This window comes from Capronia epimyces (assembly GCF_000585565.1).
Source record: "Capronia epimyces CBS 606.96 chromosome Unknown aczIQ-supercont1.10, whole genome shotgun sequence".
Taxonomy (NCBI): Eukaryota; Fungi; Ascomycota; class Eurotiomycetes; order Chaetothyriales; family Herpotrichiellaceae; genus Capronia; species Capronia epimyces.
This window is the reverse complement of record NW_006912913.1, coordinates 76,612-96,200: the sequence shown is the minus strand read 5'-3', so window position 1 is coordinate 96,200 and position 19,589 is coordinate 76,612. Positions and strand designations below refer to the sequence as shown.

The 19,589-nt window shown below is 52.7% G+C and overlaps 9 protein-coding genes across 9 annotated transcripts; 5 read left to right on the top strand and 4 right to left on the bottom strand.

Moving 5' to 3' along the window:
• Nucleotides 1-116: 116 nt before the first annotated feature.
• Nucleotides 117-1,943, bottom strand: A1O3_09576 (uncharacterized protein; the record flags this gene model as incomplete). Its single annotated transcript, XM_007739670.1, has 1 exon — nucleotides 117-1,943. One exon carries the CDS (start codon nucleotides 1,941-1,943, stop codon nucleotides 117-119), a length of 1,827 nt encoding a protein of 608 aa, XP_007737860.1.
• Nucleotides 1,944-3,220: 1,277 nt separating this feature from the next.
• On the top strand, nucleotides 3,221-4,693 carry A1O3_09575 (uncharacterized protein; the record flags this gene model as incomplete). Its single annotated transcript, XM_007739669.1, has 6 exons — nucleotides 3,221-3,397; nucleotides 3,538-3,655; nucleotides 3,690-4,113; nucleotides 4,162-4,270; nucleotides 4,318-4,473; nucleotides 4,523-4,693. The coding sequence occupies 6 exons, from the start codon at nucleotides 3,221-3,223 to the stop codon at nucleotides 4,691-4,693; spliced, it is 1,155 nt and encodes a 384-aa protein (XP_007737859.1).
• Nucleotides 4,694-5,277: 584 nt separating this feature from the next.
• On the top strand, nucleotides 5,278-7,097 carry A1O3_09574 (argininosuccinate synthase; the record flags this gene model as incomplete). Its single annotated transcript, XM_007739668.1, has 5 exons — nucleotides 5,278-5,322; nucleotides 5,381-5,699; nucleotides 6,103-6,113; nucleotides 6,170-6,359; nucleotides 6,415-7,097. The coding sequence occupies 5 exons, from the start codon at nucleotides 5,278-5,280 to the stop codon at nucleotides 7,095-7,097; spliced, it is 1,248 nt and encodes a 415-aa protein (XP_007737858.1).
• Nucleotides 7,098-7,679: 582 nt separating this feature from the next.
• Nucleotides 7,680-8,608, bottom strand: A1O3_09573 (uncharacterized protein; the record flags this gene model as incomplete). Its single annotated transcript, XM_007739667.1, has 3 exons — nucleotides 7,680-8,291; nucleotides 8,339-8,455; nucleotides 8,543-8,608. 3 exons carry the CDS (start codon nucleotides 8,606-8,608, stop codon nucleotides 7,680-7,682), a joined length of 795 nt encoding a protein of 264 aa, XP_007737857.1.
• A 937-nt stretch (nucleotides 8,609-9,545) lies between these two features.
• Nucleotides 9,546-10,848, top strand: A1O3_09572 (phosphoglycerate kinase; the record flags this gene model as incomplete). The annotated part of the gene is made up of 2 exons (XM_007739666.1): nucleotides 9,546-9,611; nucleotides 9,661-10,848. The coding sequence occupies 2 exons, from the start codon at nucleotides 9,546-9,548 to the stop codon at nucleotides 10,846-10,848; spliced, it is 1,254 nt and encodes a 417-aa protein (XP_007737856.1).
• Nucleotides 10,849-11,073: 225 nt separating this feature from the next.
• A1O3_09571 (26 proteasome complex subunit DSS1) lies at nucleotides 11,074-11,490 on the bottom strand (the record flags this gene model as incomplete). The annotated part of the gene is made up of 3 exons (XM_007739665.1): nucleotides 11,074-11,107; nucleotides 11,157-11,259; nucleotides 11,340-11,490. The coding sequence occupies 3 exons, from the start codon at nucleotides 11,488-11,490 to the stop codon at nucleotides 11,074-11,076; spliced, it is 288 nt and encodes a 95-aa protein (XP_007737855.1).
• Nucleotides 11,491-12,340: 850 nt separating this feature from the next.
• Nucleotides 12,341-14,632, top strand: A1O3_09570 (uncharacterized protein; the record flags this gene model as incomplete). Its single annotated transcript, XM_007739664.1, has 1 exon — nucleotides 12,341-14,632. One exon carries the CDS (start codon nucleotides 12,341-12,343, stop codon nucleotides 14,630-14,632), a length of 2,292 nt encoding a protein of 763 aa, XP_007737854.1.
• A 111-nt stretch (nucleotides 14,633-14,743) lies between these two features.
• Nucleotides 14,744-15,289, bottom strand: A1O3_09569 (carbonic anhydrase; the record flags this gene model as incomplete). The annotated part of the gene is made up of 1 exon (XM_007739663.1): nucleotides 14,744-15,289. The coding sequence occupies one exon, from the start codon at nucleotides 15,287-15,289 to the stop codon at nucleotides 14,744-14,746; it is 546 nt and encodes a 181-aa protein (XP_007737853.1).
• A 1,396-nt stretch (nucleotides 15,290-16,685) lies between these two features.
• Nucleotides 16,686-18,215, top strand: A1O3_09568 (NADP-specific glutamate dehydrogenase; the record flags this gene model as incomplete). Its single annotated transcript, XM_007739662.1, has 4 exons — nucleotides 16,686-17,139; nucleotides 17,193-17,291; nucleotides 17,344-17,399; nucleotides 17,451-18,215. The coding sequence occupies 4 exons, from the start codon at nucleotides 16,686-16,688 to the stop codon at nucleotides 18,213-18,215; spliced, it is 1,374 nt and encodes a 457-aa protein (XP_007737852.1).
• Between the last annotated feature and the right edge of the window lie 1,374 nt (nucleotides 18,216-19,589).

The window sequence follows — 19,589 nt, the reverse complement described above, 5'->3', positions numbered from 1 at the left end:
CAGCTGATGACTATGGAGGGCAGTGACTATCAATAACAGGATCGCTCCAGACACAGACCAGACTAGGCCTTCAAGAGGTCCAGCAGTCATCAATGGCTGAGTGCGTAGCAAGGGTATCACGGGACTTCGCTCCACCAAAAAGAGGGATCTTCCAGAGATTGGTCGAGGAAGACAGATTCCGACCAAGCCGGTTGATAGGGCAGATCCCACATCAGGTCTGGCATGTTGCGTGCCGTGTTGAGATAGTCGGGACCCTCAAGACCTTGTTGCGGCGGGGCTGGCCGCTCGGGAGTATATTTGGAACTGCCTTCATGGTGCCGGTTGGCCTCGTCCATGTCTGACCCGTCGAACGAACCCAGCGCGTCCGAGGGTTTGATGCTGTCTATGACGGGCGGATCCTGACGTTCTGACCGCTTGCTCTGCAGACCGGGTTGGCCATGGACGGCGCGATTGGTCTCCATCTCCGTCTCGGCCGCCTGACGGAAGGCAGCCGTCTGGCTCAAATAGTCAAATTTTGCAGATCCAACCACCTCGATTTCTTGATTTACTCCTGACGCTCCCTCATCATCCCATTCTTTTGCGATATCTTCGAACCCAAACCGATACAACAAGGGCAGGAGACCCCGTACTTGCTTGGAAGGCTGCTTGCCCACGACTGGAGGTTCTTGCGGAGCCAACAAGCTCAGGTTCGTTCTGATATCCTCCGCGACTTCCAACCGAAGCGCGGCATCGTGTGGACGGACAGTCGCGCAATAGATGATTTGTGCCTTTGTGGATTCAAAGGTGGCCACGTTGCAAAAGTGATCGTCGAACGCTTCTGGCCCATACTCGCGTGCCCTTCGAATGATTTTGGATATCTCTGAGGCGTGATAACGACATCTTTGCTGACATTGAGTCCGAAAGGTCGGAGGCGCGTGGGCCAATGTTGATGCTAGAGGGAAGCTGAATCCTGGCAATGCGATCCTGGTCAGATCAATGACCGATGCGTGGTAGGCCAAGTGAAGATAGTGAATCGCGCCGACTAAGTGTTGCTCTTTCTGGATGTAGAGGTTCAGGTCTGTCAAGGCACAATGCCTTGAAAGGTCTGCGTGGAATTGGGCGGTTTCGTTGATCAGTCTCATAAAAGGCGACTCTGGGTGCCAGGGATCGGTGCTCAGATTGTGCTGTCGGATCAGCCTCAGAACCCGACTTCGTAGGCAGCTCAGGCGCACCACATACGCCCGGATTCCCACTGATTCGGGCGCAGGCGGGACGAAAGCGCCATTGGCTGACAGTCGGACGATGGCCCCGGATCGTTGGTTGATGAAATCGCTTTCGGGACAGGGCAGTGGCACCTGAGGAGGTCCGTCACGCCAACAGGTGTTTGCGTCGACGCCTGAGCCAACGCTGGTGTCAAGTATGTAGCAAGCCCAGAGCAGACGCCTTCTGGATTCGGTTTCGGTCGGATTCGCCGCAGAGTGTGCTCGCGTCCTCTCGTCCTCCTCGAACCCGACCGAATCTAGCCTGAGTAGGCGGGCCAACCTGTAGCAGCACCCGATCAGACTGAAACTGGTGGCAAAGTCTCTCCTCAAGAAACAGTACTCGCAGGACAAAACCAGAGCTCTGAGGTTGTTGATCGACGGAGTTCCAAGATTATCGAGCGCACGTCGTCGACCCCCGAGTGCCCATTCTTGGCCGGGAGCTCGAGGATGCGCAGGCTGCTTCGCCGGCGTATGGCGCAGGAGATACCAAGCACCCAAGGCACAAATGGTGAAGACCAAGGCCTCGCCATATTCCTGACATAAGCTGACAACGCCCCGGTCGAGGAAATGCATGAATGTCGGCTTGTGAATGAAACCGAGGCATCTCTGTGGATGGACCCGGTCAAAGTATGCAACTGCTAGGCTCCTCAACCTCGCTTTGTCGTCTGGAATCGATGGCTCCGAAAGCCAGTCGAGATCCATCGGCTCAAGAAGATTTGGAGAGGCCGCTGACTGTGTCCCAGCATCCTGCAGGCTGGAAAAGGCAGATTGTTGACTGCCAGACGAGATTGATGCCCCGCGACTTCGCCCGCGCTTCCAGTTGTAGATACACTGTAAATGCCTGTCGGAGCATCGTTGACAAATGGGTCGTTCACGCGTGCATTTGCTCTTTGCTGTCCGGCACTCCAGACAGGCACCGTCGCTTTTCCGATGTATGCCAGCGGCTGCAAAGACTCTATCGACGTGAAGCTTCAGTTCTTTTCGGTTGATGGACCTAGTTCTTTGATCCTGATCATCCAATCCAGGGCAGGAAATCCCCAGATGCCGACAGTTCTGGCATTCCGGCTCCGACAGATCACATCTTACCTGTACGTATGTGTCACAAGCCGAGTGTCAGCCTTTATTCTTTGGATGTGGCTTCAGACATCTTGAGCCTCGAGCCGGTAGGGGGCTTACCTTGCGTGATCGACAAATGAGACACCCTGCAAAAAGAAACAGTTGGTGGCTTGATTCGTCGACAGGGTGACAAGGGGTAGACGTACCAACTCCTCGCCTCACACGGCCTACTCCTGCCGAGGAATCTACACAGGCACCCATTCTCCCACTCTCAAGCCATCCTAGCAGACCATCATGTCGAAGGTACTCGGTACTCCGTAGATGGTCACTCCAGCTCGACTGAACCTACCTGGGTGGTCACGTGCATGATTGCGTGATTCCAAAGACCACGTTGGTGACGTGCTCCGCAGCGCTCTCACTCCATGGCCATGTGGAGGGCAGTTCAGGATCCGTACCTAGATACTGAGTAATGATCCTGAACCATCGAGCGCATTCAAGTTATACGAAGTAGTCCCCAGTTTGTCCTACTCTGTACTGTGTAGTAGCCCAGAGGACCCGAGAGTTGGCACAGCAGCAAACTTCAGGTCTAAATCAAGGCTTATCAGCATAATCTCCATCCCCGCCCCTTCAATCTTACCGGTACGTAGCAACAATACTCGCAGTAATTACGGAGTACTCATCATGGCTGGTGAAGGTCGCTCGCTCACTGGGCTCCCGCAAGCCGGGATGAGGTGAGTGCTCTTTATATGCGTAGGGCGGCATTGCCCTCGTCCTAAAAGGGTGATTTTACTCCTCTTGGCATGTTTTCCCGCTTTTCAGTTTCAAGTTGTCGGAGTCGGACACTTTACATCACAGCCTGCGCTTTTTATATACTCCAACACTGACACCGTATCCTCCTCTCGCGCGCGACAGTCCGTCTCGACATGGCGGATGAAGACCATCCCGAGGAGGGGCTTCGAAGCGGATTCCCTCAATCACCGTCTTCGTTCGATACAGACCCGCGAGTCTCCTTCTCCAAACTAGACAACAAGTTCGTTCTCGAGACCGATGAGGGCAACGAATTCGAATGGGACGCTGCTCTAAAACGATGGATACCAGTGGTAGGCAATACAATAAATGGCTTCCGAGCATCTTGGATGGCGGACTTTTGCCTTGCATCCTCCACTTTGCAATACTCTTGAACCATGGTTTCTCGAGCAAGGACAGATTCTAACCCTCTGGATGTTGTGTCTTCATGTAGCTGGATCAGTCACTGTTGGAGCAACAAAGCGAGATCTACAAGGTGCCAGGTGTCGACGAGAACGTGGCCCCTGCGAGGGACAAGAAGAAAAGGAAACACGCCAATGGTGACGAGGTTGGTTGCTTCTCTTTGGAGACTGCGGCGAACACGAGCTGAACGCGATCAGGCCGGTCAAAAGCCCAAAAAGCCCCGAGTTAACACTGCGGTCTATGTCACCTCCATCCCACTAGACGCCGACGAGGAAGAAATAGAACATGTCTTCTCCAAATGCGGCGTCATTGCCGAAGATCTGGATACCGGCAAGCCCCGAATAAAGTTGTACGACAACGAGGACGGCAAATTCAAGGGGGATGCCCTCGTCGTGTACTTTCGACCGGAATCGGTGGAACTCGCCATACAAATGCTCGACGACACCGACTTCCGATTCGGCACGGAAGGACCAATGGGAAAGATGAAGGTTCAAGCTGCAGATTTCTCGCACAAGAAACCACAGGAGGAGCAGCAACAGCAGCAGCCAGCCAAACCAAGCAAAAAAGACCAGAAAAAACTAATGAAGAGGACGCAGAAGATGATAGGGTACGTTACGGACTGTGGTTGAGAAGGCCCAACACTGATTTGTGGTAGAAAACTGACGGACTGGGATGATGATGATCCCCAAGTGCTCCAAGCGACGACTTCTAAGTGGGATAAAGTCGTCATCCTGAAGCATATGTTTACGCTCCAGGAATTGGAGGTGAGGGGACCCTCGACATCGCTGATAGCCAATCTAACGTGCAATAGGAGGACCCTGCGGCGATGCTGGAGATCAAGGAAGACATTAGGGAAGAGTGCTCAAAGCTTGGGGGCGTGACCAATGTTGTGCTTTTCGATAATGAGGAAGACGGTGTTGCTAGCGTGCGCTTCTCCAGTGCCGAAGCAGCCGCCGAGTGTGTAAGAGTATGCATTGTCCTTCGCTTCTGCCCATAACAGTGCTGACCTGTCCCAGGTCATGAACGGGCGGTGGTTCGACGAGAGACAGCTGGAAGCCTTTGTCGCAACCGGAAACGAGAAATTCAAGAAATCAAGCGACAAGGCGATCGGCCTTGACGAGGAAGAGGAAGAGGACGAGGGTGGACGATTGGATAAGTTTGGTTCCTGGCTCGAGAGGGAGGGGTGAAGTGTGTTAATGGACGTAGTTTCAGCGGTATAGGGACAAGGATGGAAGAACGTTCTTGGTGCCTGGATCTTGTACTCTTAGATACTTGAAGATTGGAGCCCTCTGCATAATTAGGTACCTATACCTACAATATTATGACTATCCAAGTCTGGAGACACTCAACACATTGGCGAGTCTGACACGTGATACCTACGTCGTTGTTTATGTAATGCACTCCCCTCACACCGCCCTTCCCCGCATGCAGGAACCGCCCAATAGATAACACATGCTAAGATAAGAGATAAGCCAATTTTGACTCAGACTACTCCGGTCACCAGCTTCATCATTTTTTTTCTTCTCCTTCATTTCTTCTACATCGACTCAACCACCACCTTACCAGCCATTGTTAGCTGATTGAACCCTCAGCCGAAAGCTTTCAGCCTCTCTAGAAGCAATCCTCCAGTCGTAAGTTTCATCCTCTCTGGCAAGACTCCTCCAGCGGGGAGACTTTACCGCGTCTCCCGCATTCCCTTTACTCGACTCACCCAGCTGTTTTCTGTACTGACTGGCTGACTCCTTGCTAGAACCACCGCCGTCACATCAGCATGCCTGCCAAAGAACGAGTGTGCCTCGCTTATAGCGGCGGATTGGTAAGTCGCCTTGAACTACACATGAAGATCATTTTTGCTGACCGGGGGGGTTTTAAAGGACACCTCGATCATTCTGGCCTGGCTTCTTGAGAAGGGCTATGATGTGGTCGCCTTCATGAGCAATGTCGGCCAGGAAGAGGACTTCGATGCGGCTCGCGAAAAGGCCTTGAAAATCGGCTGCTCCAAAGTTGTCATCAACGATGATAGGGATCAGTTCGTCAAGGAACTGATCTTCCCAGCGATTCAATGCAATGCCAATTACGAAACAACATACCTCCTAGGCACATCGTTGGCCCGACCTATCATTGCACGATCAATGATGTCTGTCGCTGCAAAGGAGAAATGTGCCTATGTAGCTCACGGGGCTACCGGGAAAGGTATGTGGTGTGAATTTCATTGTTTTGCCAAAAATCAGCACCTGCACCCATCTCTGCATTTACACAGGCGATATATCCTCACAAGGATGTTTCTCACTCTTCCTGGGTTGAGACACTCTTACTTCTCGGTGCCTTGGGAGAGGCATATTACGTGGATGAGATTTGGTGTTCAGCACCCGTTCTGAGTTTGCCCGCCTTTTAAGAATAACAGGGATGAAATTGAGAGCCATGTTGTTCTAATCAGGTGGAATCCCGGACTGTCGCACCAAGATTTCATCTCTATTCCGCCGGGTCCAAGAAGCCTTCCCTGTTTGCCTTTCCCTTTCCCTTTCCCTTATCTTATATTCCCAGCTCTATTCTCAAATCTCAGCACGACTCTAATCTAATTCAACTCGCTTCATAGGAAACGACCAGGTCCGTAACACCACCAGATTCATTCTCGATTTCAACACGCCTCTAATTTCATCTAGGTTCGGTTTGAATTGGCTTTCTACGCTTTGCAGCCTAACATCAAAGTCATCGCACCGTGGCGTGACCCCGAGTTCCTAGCTCGCTTCAAAGGCCGAAACGACCTGCTCGACTACGCAGCGGAGAAAAACATACCTGTCACCTCAACAAAGGCAAAGCCGTGGAGTATGGACGCCAATTTGGCTCACTGCAGTACGTTGTGCTACTTGTACAGGATATTCTCGGGATCCGGCTAACCACCATCCAGGTTACGAGGCTGGTATACTTGAAAATCCGGACATTACACCGCCTGATGATATGTGGACTCTTACTGAATCTGCGATCCTGTCGGCAGCCAATGAGCCCGAAGATGTCGTGATCGAGTTTGAAAAGGGTATTCCAGTAAAGCTGACCTCACCCACTACTGGAACAGAGACAGACCCAACCAAGCTGTTCCTGGCCGCAAACGCTCTCGCACGCAAGCATGGCATAGGACGTGTCGACATCGTGGAGAATAGGTTCATCGGGATTAAGTCTAGAGGCTGTTACGAGAGCCCTGGTCTAACTATCCTTCAGCACACGCACCGGGACCTGGAGGGTTTAACCGTCGACCGTGAGGTCCGCGCCCTCCGAGACCAATTCGTGACATTCGGATGGTCAAAAATACTGTACAATGGTCTCTACTTCTCTCCCGAGCGAGAATTTCTCCAAGTCAGCATCCCTGAATCCCAAAAGACTGTCAATGGTCAGGTTCGCGCGCGGCTATACAAGGGCAACACCATTATCCTGGGCCGCAGTTCGCAGACGGAGAAACTCTATGATGCGAGCGAGAGTTCGATGGATGAGATCGGAGATTTTGAGCCATCCGATGCTGGCGGCTTCATCAAAGTGCAGGCCATCCGGTTGAAGAAGTATGGGCAGGCGAAAGCAGAAAAGGGTGAGGCTCTGTAAAGGAGTGGGCAATGACCAGGCTACGTGGAAATGAAGGAATTACATTGGACTGTGTTTGGTTAGTTGGACGGCATCAACTCGCCTCAAAATTGCAATTGTGAATTAGAGTATGTCAAGGAATTTCTAGAGGCAAAATGCAACAAACCTGATCACTGGGATGGCAAGTCACAGCGGGATTGGAATGTTTCAATGGGTACCCTTGATGAGATACCGTGTATTAGGGAAATAATTTGTGGCAGTCGCTGGTCGTTGCCCGATGTTACCTATATCAACCAAACTTAGTGCTCGGAGTGCACGGATAGTACGGATTGATCAGAATGATGGGTTTGAGGAAGATTCCGAAAGGTTGGATCGAGAGACCGCCTCTATTGCAATAGCAGCGCTCTCAGCATGAAAAGAACAAGTTTACAGTCACACACTTGAAAGCAGTTATTTATTGACGACGGCCTCCATAAAAATAACCCGAGCCTTAATCGAGGTGTGCTCATGCTGTGGTATATCTGTGACGCCACCTTGACCCAAACTCCATCGATGCCTGTCACCGGGTCGTGATCGCCTAGTGGAGAGTATGCAGAGTATCTATCAACTCTGCTGCTGCAACACCTCGTCCTCGCTTGAATTTGTCAAACTGAGATAGGCGGTCCAGGCAATCCCAATCGTGCTCACGAAGGGGATTTGGAATTGTAAAGGTAGGACGCGGAAGTTGAGGATTTGCACCGCAGGCCAGAGAATATAGTTAGCCCTCAGTGTGGGAAGGTAGACATCCCGGAATTTGTTGAGCACATCTTCCTTGCCGCCTCCCTCAGCAACGGTCATAAAAGTGAAAAAGGCACCCAGACCAAAAGGGGCGAACATCAATTGATCGCAGGCTACGCGCTTCAGTGCGGGCACAGTGCCACTCTTTGATGTGACCGGAAACCATTTGGTGAGTTGACCAAACCACACGAACTGAACAGGCGCCATCAAGAATCCATAAGCCATGAATCTGGTCAAGCGCTCGAAATCAAACGGTTGAGGTCCCGGATGTCGAGGAGAGAGGGAGGGCGATCGTCTTGCGGGCTTCTCGTTGAGATCCTCCAACTCCACACCGGAGGAGATGAAGGATCCGGAGTCGGCATCAGGAGGTAGTAGAGCTTGTCTCGCTCGGAACGCAGTGATGCTCTGTGCGACAGTGTCTGCAATGCCTCCGAGGACCTATCTTTCATCAGCTGATATCAGCCGCGGGATGCTGCGCCACATACCGCATTGGTGATCATAGTAGTCAACACGGGCTTTTGAGCATAGTAAGAGTTGAACTTGGCCACCAGTCGTGCCGCCATGGCTACCTCGATGAAAAGGATGAGTGTATGGAGAAGAGGCTGAGGAGAGAAACAATGTTAGCTGCGAGAGTTTGAAGCCATCGAGCGCAAGCGCGGCATTCTCATTGTTGGGTGAGGTACACGTACAATTCTGCCATAGATGTATTGACTGTTTAGCCAGGCCAAAGATTTCTGTCTTGATCCTTCGAGCATACTGAGAAGAAAGGAGGAAGAGACGTGGAGGTCGAAGGGAGTAGAAAACGATGAGGTCAATGGAGTCGAGGTGAAGTCGGTGACGCCAGACCAAGAGCGCAGGCAACACAGTCACGCGGGACCCAGTCGAAAGGCTCCGCTGGCGTTGAGGAGATCGTAGCACAATGACGAGTCGGATTGTCGACTCAACTACCTGGGTGGTTCAGTGCCCATTGGAGTGCAAAAGAGTCTTGTCGACTGAACATGGGTGAGGAAGATAGAAGCGTAGGGGCTGGTGCCAGTGCGCCTCATGTTTTGCCGGCGCAGGACCAACACCCGGTCTTCCCGCCACTCAGGATCGAGCTCATCTGGTGTGTCGGGCGAGAACAAGATGGTCATCTGCTTCAATATGATGGTTATCTGTTGTTGTACTTTATACTGACAAGGCTTACGGTACTAGGTAGGAATGCAATCCGCTCCCTGGATCTCTTCTCGTAAACCTGCAGTCCCATCTGCTTGTTCACTGATTCGATCTTTGGCTGGCTCTGCATCATGCCACCCTTGCAGCCCCGGCGCCCTCGGGCTTGGAGACACTGGCACCCTTGATCACCCCGGCAGAGGCAGACCACGCAGAAGACTACTTTCATGAGGGAAATATAGAGCGACCAACATGTGGCTCTCCTGATTCAAGCACTCTGATGGTTAGAACGGGCATTAGAGGTAGGCATCGGCGCCCAAGGGCCTATTAGAACTACGTCAGTTTCCGGAGCATTGGTGGTGTTGGCACGATTATTAGGTACCTGGGTTGGTAGCCACTGCTCCCCACCAGATCCTCGTCCCGGTTCAACCCCTCCATCATCGGGTTTGTTTTCTTTTATGAAGAGCTGCTGGTCTGAGGATTTTCTTTCCCTTCAATTCCCAGGTCTCAATTTATCCCTCCCATTACCTGTAATTCAACATGTCTCTGTCTAACAAACTCGCTATTACCGACGTCGATCTCAAGGACAAGCGTGTCTTGATCCGAGTATGGTCCTCATTGAGCAACTTTTCTATGTTAGCTAATTTGGCCGCAGGTCGACTTCAACGTCCCTCTCGATGCCGACAAGAAGGTCACAAACAACCAAAGAATAGTCGGCGCTCTTCCTACCATCAAATATGCAATTGATCATGGCGCCAAAGCCGTCATCCTCATGTCTCATCTCGGCCGCCCGAACGGCACGAAGAATCCCAAATACAGCCTGAAACCGGTCGTCCCTGAGCTTGAGAAGTTACTGGGCAAGAGTGTCATCTTCACAGATGACTCTGTTGGGCCCGAGGTCGAAGAGACGGTCAACAAAGCCAGTGGTGGCCAGGTCATTCTGCTCGAGAACTTGCGCTTCCATCCGGAAGAGGAGGGAAGCAGCAAAGACGCCGATGGTAAGAAGGTCAAGGCAGACAAGGATGCTGTTGCCAAATTCCGTGCGGGATTGACTGCATTGGGTGACATCTACATCAATGATGCCTTCGGAACCGCCCATCGTGCGCACAGCTCTATGGTCGGTGTCGACCTACCGCAGAAGGCTTCCGGTTTCTTGATGAAGAAGGAGCTTGAGTACTTTGCCAAAGCCCTCGAGAACCCTAAGAGACCGTTCTTGGCCATTCTTGGTGGCGCCAAAGTTTCGGACAAGATCCAACTGATTGATAACCTGCTCGAGAAGGTCGACAGCCTGATCATTTGCGGAGGCATGGCTTTCACTTTCAAGAAGACTCTGGAAGGTGTCAAGATTGGTACTAGTTTGTTCGACCAGCCCGGCAGCGAAAAGTGCGCCGAGCTGGTGGAAAAGGCCAAGAAGCACAACGTCAAGATTATCCTGCCAGTGGACTATGTCACAGCCGACAAATTTGACAAGGATGCGCAGGTCGGCTATGCAACTGACAAAGAAGGTATTCCTGATGGCTGGATGGGGCTTGACTGTGGCGAGGAGAGCATCAAATTGTACAAGCAGGCCATCGACGAGGCACAGACGATTCTGTGGAACGGACCTGCCGGCGTTTTCGAGTTTGACAAGTTCGCCAATGGTACGAAGAAGACCCTGGACGCGGCAGTGGCAGCGGCCCAGAGCGGAAAGATTGTGATCATCGGGGGAGGAGACACGGCCACCGTCGCCGCCAAGTATGGAGTTGAAGACAAATTGAGCCATGTGTCTACTGGAGGCGGTGCAAGCTTGGAACTGCTCGAGGGCAAAGAGCTACCCGGTGTGGTCGCCTTGTCCAGCAAGTAGATCACGCTGTGCATTGTACAATGACAGTGGTCAGATAATGCCGAACAGAGCGGAAATGAAGATGAACGATGGAAATTGCACGACATGGCAGCAGGCAATGGTCGGTGTTTCAAGACTTATGCGATAGAGGAAAACATATCCTATCTGTAATTAGGCTCTATGCTCCTTTTATGACCCCAAACGCCATGTGGTGCAATACTCGAAGACCAGCCGTTGGACCATGAGCTATTTGGTAGCTTCGACCTTCTTCAATTCTTCCCTGCGCGGTTGTTAGTACCCTTGGGCGATTCCCAGTCGTTGTCACGTACTTCAATTGTTTGCTGAAATCCTCGTTTTGGTCATCATCGTCCCAGCTCTCCTCCCACAGGTGGGTTGCCCCTCCTGGTACTTCGGCGTCTTCTTGCGCCCAGTCTGTGGGAACTCCGTCAGCACACGGTTGAAGATCGTCTTTGAACCCGTGAAAAGATTCTCCGTATGGATGTTGCCCGTACCTTCAACTGGGAAGTCTTCAAATTCATCATCCTCTTCTAAAAGCGCGGGTTGGGGATTTGTTGCGGACTTGGAAGTCTGGGCGGGGTCGACCTCATTCTTCTGGGTTGGCTGCAGTTTCGTGGTGGGCACATTGGAGGAACCTGAAGACATCTTGGGAGAGAGCACGACCTGATGGAAGCGCAGGCAGGAGAGGATTCGGCGAGTCGATTGGGGACCAGGTTGAGGATGGAGTACTTTCTTCGGTCGATCCAGGCGAGATGAACACGGGTGGAATCGCGGAGTCGAGAAAGCTGCAAAGTTCTTTTTGAGCGCGCAGGGAGTTATGTGCTGAAGTATGGATTGTCGCGAAACCTTTACGGTGGTGAGATGGTACGGAGTACAGTAGTGTAGGTTGAGAGGATATTGGATGGTATGTTAGACTGTTTGTCTGCACAGAGGCGGAATTAAGGCTGGACGGCGGAGCAGTGAGAACTAGCGACTTGAGGTGCAAGGTACAGGTACGCGGCCTTAAACAGGCGCAGTCTTGAATATACCGACTATCCGTAAACACACTACCACGCTACTACGTGCTACTAGTACGTTCCTGAGGTAATATCTGCAGGCGGCCATCAATTGAATGACGAAAGAGCACTCCTTCCATCCGAGTCTGCCATCTCACCCTGCCAGTTGCTGACAACCACGGAGCTGGGGACTACTACCTAGTACTGAAATCCAGATGGAATCCCACGTATAAAGCAGAATATCCTTGAAGGGTCTTTTCCCTGTGTTTTGTATTATTACTTATACTACTAGAGTCCACCATCCGTCCTCTCTCCTTCTGGGGCATCTTTCTCTCTACCAATATCATTACTTCTGGCTGCCGGTGACTTGCGGCTCAACATGGCTTGCTAGGCCCTGACACTGAGCTCATCTGGTGCCTAGATTGACCTAAGCCTGTCGAAATCCTTTCATCGTTGCGCATCTGCGGCGGACATCTGGTTTCTTTCCCAAGCTAATCGCCATGTATAGAGTTGGAAAGTGGCTTGATCGAGGGCGATCGTATGCCAATGCATCCACGCAGAGCTTGGATTCTCTAGCCGAATCCCAGAACCTTGAGTCGGCCCTCCGTGCTGTAGAGCTGGTTTTGAACGATGACATCCAGGGAGCAGAAAAGGGCCTCGGGGATGGGACTTCACCATTCCACAAACTCGCCAAAGGCACTCTGGGTTTCATGAAGGCCGTTCTGGGCTTCGAACAGGACGCCATGAAAGAGGCACAGGCGACGCTGTCTGAAGCCGAATCCAGCTCATCTGCCAGCTACAACAAAGCCCAATATGACCCTCGTACGTTTGTTTCCACAATATACGAGAAGGGCTCCGAGTTTGCATTGTGTCAGGCCGAGGCCCAGATCATGTCCGCTGTTGTTGGGGTGCTTAATGAAAGCCTGACAGAATCCATAAGAGGTTTTTACAAACTGAGAAAAGCTTATATCACCCTGGACCGCCTGGTGCAGATGGAAATAGCCTTCATGAAAACGAGGCCGACTCAGGGGCGCTCTGCATTGCGACCACAGTCTATGGAGAGTTTACAACGTCCCGGATCTCGGACCGGAAAGACGCAATATCCTTCTGAGAGACCTGGAACAGATCCGGTTCAGCCGAGTAATCCGTCTGCATTGCGAAAGGCAGAAGCCGTGGAGGACGTCTCAGCAGATGACCCTGCCGAAGAATTCCACGAAGCTGACATCATTCATGACAACAACCCAGTGACCCAAGCTTATGAAGGTCATTTTGATGTCGAAGAGGAGGCGGAGGACATGACTGAACTGGACCGCAAAATCGAGGAAATGAATCTTGCGCACCACTCGAACGAGCTACAAGCCGAAGGACTGATGAAACCACCACCTCTAACGACCCTGGGCATGCTCACCGAAGATGCAGACTCGGAAATCTTCGCCAACTCCCTCGACGCCTTCATCCATTCTGGCACCAACCTCATGTCCGGAATTCTCTCGCTTCTCATCTCCGTTATCCCCCCAGCCTTTAGCAAATTACTCTACATCATAGGCTTCCGAGGCGACCGCGAAAGAGGCATTCGAATGCTGTGGCAAGCGAGCAAATTCCCCAACATCAATGGCGGTATGGCAAGCCTGGTCTTGTTCGGCTGGTACAATGGGTTGGTTGGGTTCTGCGATATCATTGCCGACCCTGACCCCTCGAAGCCAGACGACGTGGAAGGCTATCCTGCAGCTCGACTGGAGGCTCTGCTGGTCGAGATGCGAAAGCGGTACCCCAAAAGCCATCTCTGGCTTATCGAGGAAGCTAGAATGGCGGCCTCTAAGCGACAACTCGACTCGGCCCTGAAGATCCTCTCTGTTCCGGGCACCAGTCAACTCAAGCAGATTGAGGCCCTGCATATGTTTGAAAAGAGTTTAAGCGCCATGAACGCTCACCGATACCAACTATGCGCCGACTCATTTCTTACTTGTGCAGACCTCAATGCCTGGTCCCAGGGCCTGTACTCCTACATCGCAGGGGCTGCACACCTCAGCGCTTACCGTTACGACAAGACTCTCTCGAAGGCAGAAGCGCAGAAACACGCGAAGCTGGCCGAAGAGTACCTCAAAGCCGCGCCCACTAGAGTTGGTAAAAAGAAGATGATGGGTAGACAGCTTCCTTTTGACGGGTTTGTGGTTCGGAAGATCGCGAAGTGGGAGGAACGTGCGGTCAGGTGGAAGTGCAACTTTATTGACGCCGTGGGAGTCAGTCCACTCGAGGAGATGATCTTCCTTTGGGCCGGATACAAGAAGATGGATGCAAGTCAACTGCAGAGCTCCCTGGAGAACCTGGCCTGGTCGGAAAATACACCGCGGTGGCCGCAGGAGGATGCGGACGAGCGTGCCATCCTCGCCGTTCTGAGGGCCGTGATCTTGAGAAATCTGCGCCAACATGAAGAGTCCGCAGCCATTCTCAGTCAAAACATTCTCAATCGAAGCGCATTCGACTTCACAGGCCAGTACAAAGACGACTGGATGGTGCCTACGGCGCACTATGAGCTAGCCGTGAATCTTTGGATGCAGAGAACCGAGTACGGCCAGATCCACGGCACTAAATTCGTCACTGATCCTGGCGAAAAAGTTCCACCTGTGGTGCCGGCACACGACGCAAGGTTGGTGAAGGAATGCCAGGCGCATCTGGAGAAGGCGAAGGCCTGGGGAAAATATGAGCTTGATGCGCGCTTGGGGCTGAAGATCACAGCCGCGCTCAATGCCGTCAAGCATTGGGAGACGAAACACGCCACCATTCCAACGTGACCGGCCAGAGATGGCACTGGAGGAAACCCGGCGGACAGTGGAGACCGGACTGAGGATGTTCCTCATCTTCCTCCATCCATGCAGACCCAGTCCCAGCGCCCAGGACTAGGCTCACTGGCGGGAGGGGCCTTGGCCATCGTGAAGCTTGGCTGAGGCCGGCAACCGTAGCGCCAGGAAATGCGTTCCCTCCAAGGGTGTGTCATAGTAGGCTGGAATATCCTCAAACCCAAACGAGCGATACATGTTCAGCGCAGCCACCATACTAGGAAGAGTGTCAAGCCGCATTTCGGTGTAGCCGAGCTTTTCCGCCGCCGCCACGATCGTTTTAGCCAACGCCTTTCCCACTCCGCTGCCACGCCCCGCGGGAGCGACGTACAGACGCTTCATCTCGCACACTCGAGCGCCGTCACTGGACGGAGGGAGAGGTCGCAGGCCGACACAGCCGATCGGAAGGCCGGCGTCGTCTCGGGCAAGAAGCAATTCCCCGCCAGGTGGCGCGTATTTGCCAGGCATGCGGGCCATTTCAGCATCAAAATTCTGAAACGCCAGATCGATCCCTAGAGATCTGGCGTATGTATAGAAGAGCTGGATGGTGTCTTTCAGGTCGGCTGCACCTCGGACGGGGCTTATAGAAAACCGCGGTTTTTGTTCAGACATGTCGATTTTTACGAGTGGTAGACGATTGTTACTGCGTAGCCTGTTTCTTGAGGTCGGCGAAGAAGCTGTCTAGTACGGGGCGGAGTCAAATCCTGTCTGCTCGGAGAGAATCTGATGCTGTATTTGTATCATGAGGAGTAGTCTGCACGGGGCAAGGACTAGAACGCTACACTGTTGGGTTTCGGGGACACCTATCTGTCCGTGTGTGGGAACTGGTTGGTGGCCTTGCACTGCGAATAGACTATCAAGTGGAATGCTCAGAGGTCATGTCTACGGAGTTATGCGGCAGTATATTGCCCATGGACAGTTGTAGTATCTTCCACCTCCGATAACGACTCTTTATAGCAGTGTGAGGCTCAACCTCAACTATGCAAGTGGATGAGTAGGTATGAGTGGCAACAGCCTGAGAGCAATCCTGTCTTTTCATACTAAGTAACCGCGGTGCATTGCCGAGATCGGGCCCCAGGCAAGCGGCGTGTCCATATATTCTTTCTGCTAATATTATGTGTATGGCTGCCGTGATATTCTCTTGGTCATCGGCTGGTCTCGGAAGCCCGCTGCTTTCTTCTGGCTGGACGGGAAGCGTAGGTAGTGGGTAGTGTGAATCTGGCCAGGGCGCAGTCTCCACGCGAGTTACGGGGATGCTGTAGGCGTCTCCGGAGACTTGCAGAAGACGGATCAGCGACATCGGCTGGTAGACGATGGATCCGGCATGGCCGTTTGGGGGCTGGCCGGGGCCCTGGACAGTGGACAGTAGTGGACACTGAGACGAGACAGAACCGCCTTTTTTCCTTTTTCCAGCCCTGGGTTTAGTCAAAGGTTGACGGTTGGATTCGTGCAATGCAATGGTCGAGACAGGCATAGCTCCAAGCCCAGACTCTTTATCTGCATGTTTCTTCCTTATCGAACCAATCGTGTGCCCAGCTCCTCATTTCCATCCATAATTTTGTAGCTGTATCGATGTCAAATCTGATGGTAGACGACATGATGATTCTCATGATGAGCTGTAAATCCACGCTGAGGGGGAAGATCGCCTAGCAAGGGCGGTCTGCACCTAGGTGCTCCGGTGTCGTCAGCCGCAGGGACTCGGAATGTTCAGTTTGAGGAGTGGTAGTGGTAGTAGGGCGCAGGCAGGACTGTAGGTAGCGAGAAGAATTCGCCGCTCGTAAAACTCCCAGAAGCAACAGCTCGTCCTAGACCCAGTCACGTCCGTGAGCCTTTCAACCCCCCCGACATCCTCCCTCATTTCTTCTTCTGTCCTCCTCTGCCCTACCCGATAAATAACTCTCTCCTCCTCGACTTACACCTGCCCTTGTCTCTGTTGCATCTGCCGTCAAGAAGTGCTCTGAAAATTTCCTCCCTCCCCAGTTCCGTTGCCACTCTCACACCGGCCACCATGTCCAACCTTCCCTCCGAGCCTGAGTTCGAACAGGCGTACAAGGAGCTTGTCTCAACCTTGGAAAACTCCACTCTGTTCGAAAAGAACCCAGAGTACAGAAAGGCGCTCGAGATCAGCGCCATCCCAGAACGAATCATCCAATTCCGCGTCGTGTGGGAAGATGACAAGGGCCAAGTCCAGGTCAACCGTGGATATCGCGTCCAGTTCAACTCCGCCCTCGGCCCCTACAAAGGCGGTCTTCGATTCCACCCCACCGTGAATCTGTCCATCTTGAAATTTCTGGGCTTTGAGCAGATCTTCAAGAATGCTCTCACCGGTTTGAACATGGGCGGCGGCAAAGGTGGCGCCGATTTCGACCCCAAGGGCAAGTCAGACAACGAAATCCGGAAATTCTGCTGTTCTTTCATGAGTGAGCTCGGGAAGCATATTGGTGCCGATACCGATGTCCCAGGTAAGACAGCCATGGCCTCCGAGATCTCACGGCGAATCTAACAAGCGCTACAGCCGGTGACATTGGTGTGTCTGGGAGAGAGATCGGTTACCTCTTCGGCCAATACAAGAAGCAGACCAAACTGTGGGAAGGAGTATTGACCGGGAAAGGAGGTAAGCTCAGACTACCTATTCTACGCCCCTTGTGGTTGCTAACCAGGTATAGGAAGCTGGGGCGGCTCTCTCATCCGACCAGAAGCCACGGGATACGGCCTTGTATACGTGAGTGCAGCCGGTTGGCAAAACGGGTAACTGGTGACTGACGAGATCTAGTACGTTGCCCACATGATCAACTATGCCACCGGCGGCAAAGAGTCCTTCGCCGGGAAGAGGGTCGCCATCTCTGGATCTGGAAACGTTGCTCAATACGCTGCCCTCAAGGTCATCGAGCTCGGCGGCACCGTCCTGTCTCTTAGCGATAGCAAGGGTGCCATCATTGCCGCCACTGACAAGGGTATCGACGCTGAGTTGATTGCCACCATTGCACAGTTGAAGGTTGAGCGAAAACAATTAGCTGAGTTGGCAAGCACCTCCGAATTCAGCAGCAAGGCGAAATACATTCCCGGAGCGCGACCGTGGCTGCACGTTGGTGCCGTCGATATCGCCCTTCCTGGCGCCACTCAAAACGAAGTTTCCCGCGAAGAAGCTGAAGGGTTGATCAAGGCTGGTGCCAAGTTTATCGCCGAAGGTAGCAACATGGGTTGCACCCTAGAGGCGATCGAGGTGTTCGAGAACGACAGGAGGACCAAGAAGGACAAGGCTATCTGGTATGCCCCCGGCAAGGCCTCGAACGCTGGCGGTGTTGCCGTCTCCGGACTCGAGATGGCTCAGAACTCGGCACGCATTAAGTGGACATCCGAAGAAGTCGACTCCAAGTTGAAGGATATCATGAAGAACTGCTTCGAGAGCGGCCTACAGACCGCATTGACCTATGTCACTCCGGCCGAGGGCGAGTATCCCAGCTTGGTGGCCGGCAGCAACATTGCAGGCTTCAGCAAGGTCGCGGCGGCGATGAAGGAACAGGGCGACTGGTGGTAAATGTTAGATATGACTTGGTATTTGCGGACGACATAATGATACGAAATGGTTGGATTTCCCATCTCTCGGCCTCGGCCTCGCTGCCACATCATCCTCGGCATGTTGGGCTACTTGTGACTGTGCGTCTGTTTTTGCCGTCCAATCTTGCTGCTGATCCAGACTCATTGGCATGGCTATCGTGCCTTTGGCAGGCGTTGAACGATGTCGGCCCTGGGTCGTTCATCAAGAGGTCGATGCTGATAGTCTTCTGTTGACGATCTGCTGGTGCGACTCGTCCACCTTGGTGATGGATCGCTCTGGCAGGATTGATCTTGGTGTTGATCTTGGTGTTGATGATATCATTATTTGGTTGTAGAAGCAATGGCGTCACGTCGAGCGGTTGCACTCTTCACTTCCCTTCAACTCTCAATTCTCGAATCTCTCCACCCTTCAATTGATCTTGATCTGTCAGATATCCTTGTATATCCCACTTTGTATTTCCGGAATACCTATCCCAGGGGGCAGTATCCAAGAGTTGTGGTTTTATTTGGCGGGAACACCACGAATCCGGATGCCATGTCAGGAAACAACACCCTGCTTCTTTGAAAGGGAGTAGCAGCCTCGTTATACTACATCTTACTCAGTTGTACCGCCCATGCTGGAAGCGTCCATCGTCCTCCGTGCCAAGAACCACTGTCCTCCGGGCCCTGCTCCCGGTCTCCTCCCACCTGCCATGCCGGTGCGTACTATTGGGTAGTACTCGTAGTAGTCCGGAGATGACACTCCGGGCGACCATCGTGCTCCGAGATCAACCACATGATACTGGTGATACGGGCCAACCAGCTGACAAATTCGGTTACAGTCCTCTGTACGGATACCCAGGCACCTACCGGGTACTTGCCTCAGGATGTCAGAGTATCAAGTCCGTCTGGTCTATCTCACCATCAACTATCAGATCTCCCTGATCCCACTACATTATCAACTACAGCGTCTTGGTTCTCCGTCATGGCCGGGTTTATTGAACTCGAACCCCCCAAAGCCTTAGCAGATGACCTGGTTTGTGACTTTTGCCTGAAACCCCACCAGAGACGTCCGGTCCCCTTGCAACCCTTACAGCCATTTTGCTAACAATCCGTCCGTAGGCGACCTGTTTCTGCGCCGTCGTAGACGCTGCAATGGCCCGAGAAAGTCCATAAACCGCCGCAAAGCCTGCAATGCGTGCGTCCAAGCAAAGACCGAGTGTTGCTACACCCAACCCACCTGCGTCCGTTGTGACAGACGAGGAATGCAGTGTGTGTATGGGCGATCTTCAGCATTGCCTACCCCGGAGCAACAGAACGAAGTCGCAAAGACCTCTGATTCAAGTCTCCAATCTTCCTCCTTCGGGACAGACGA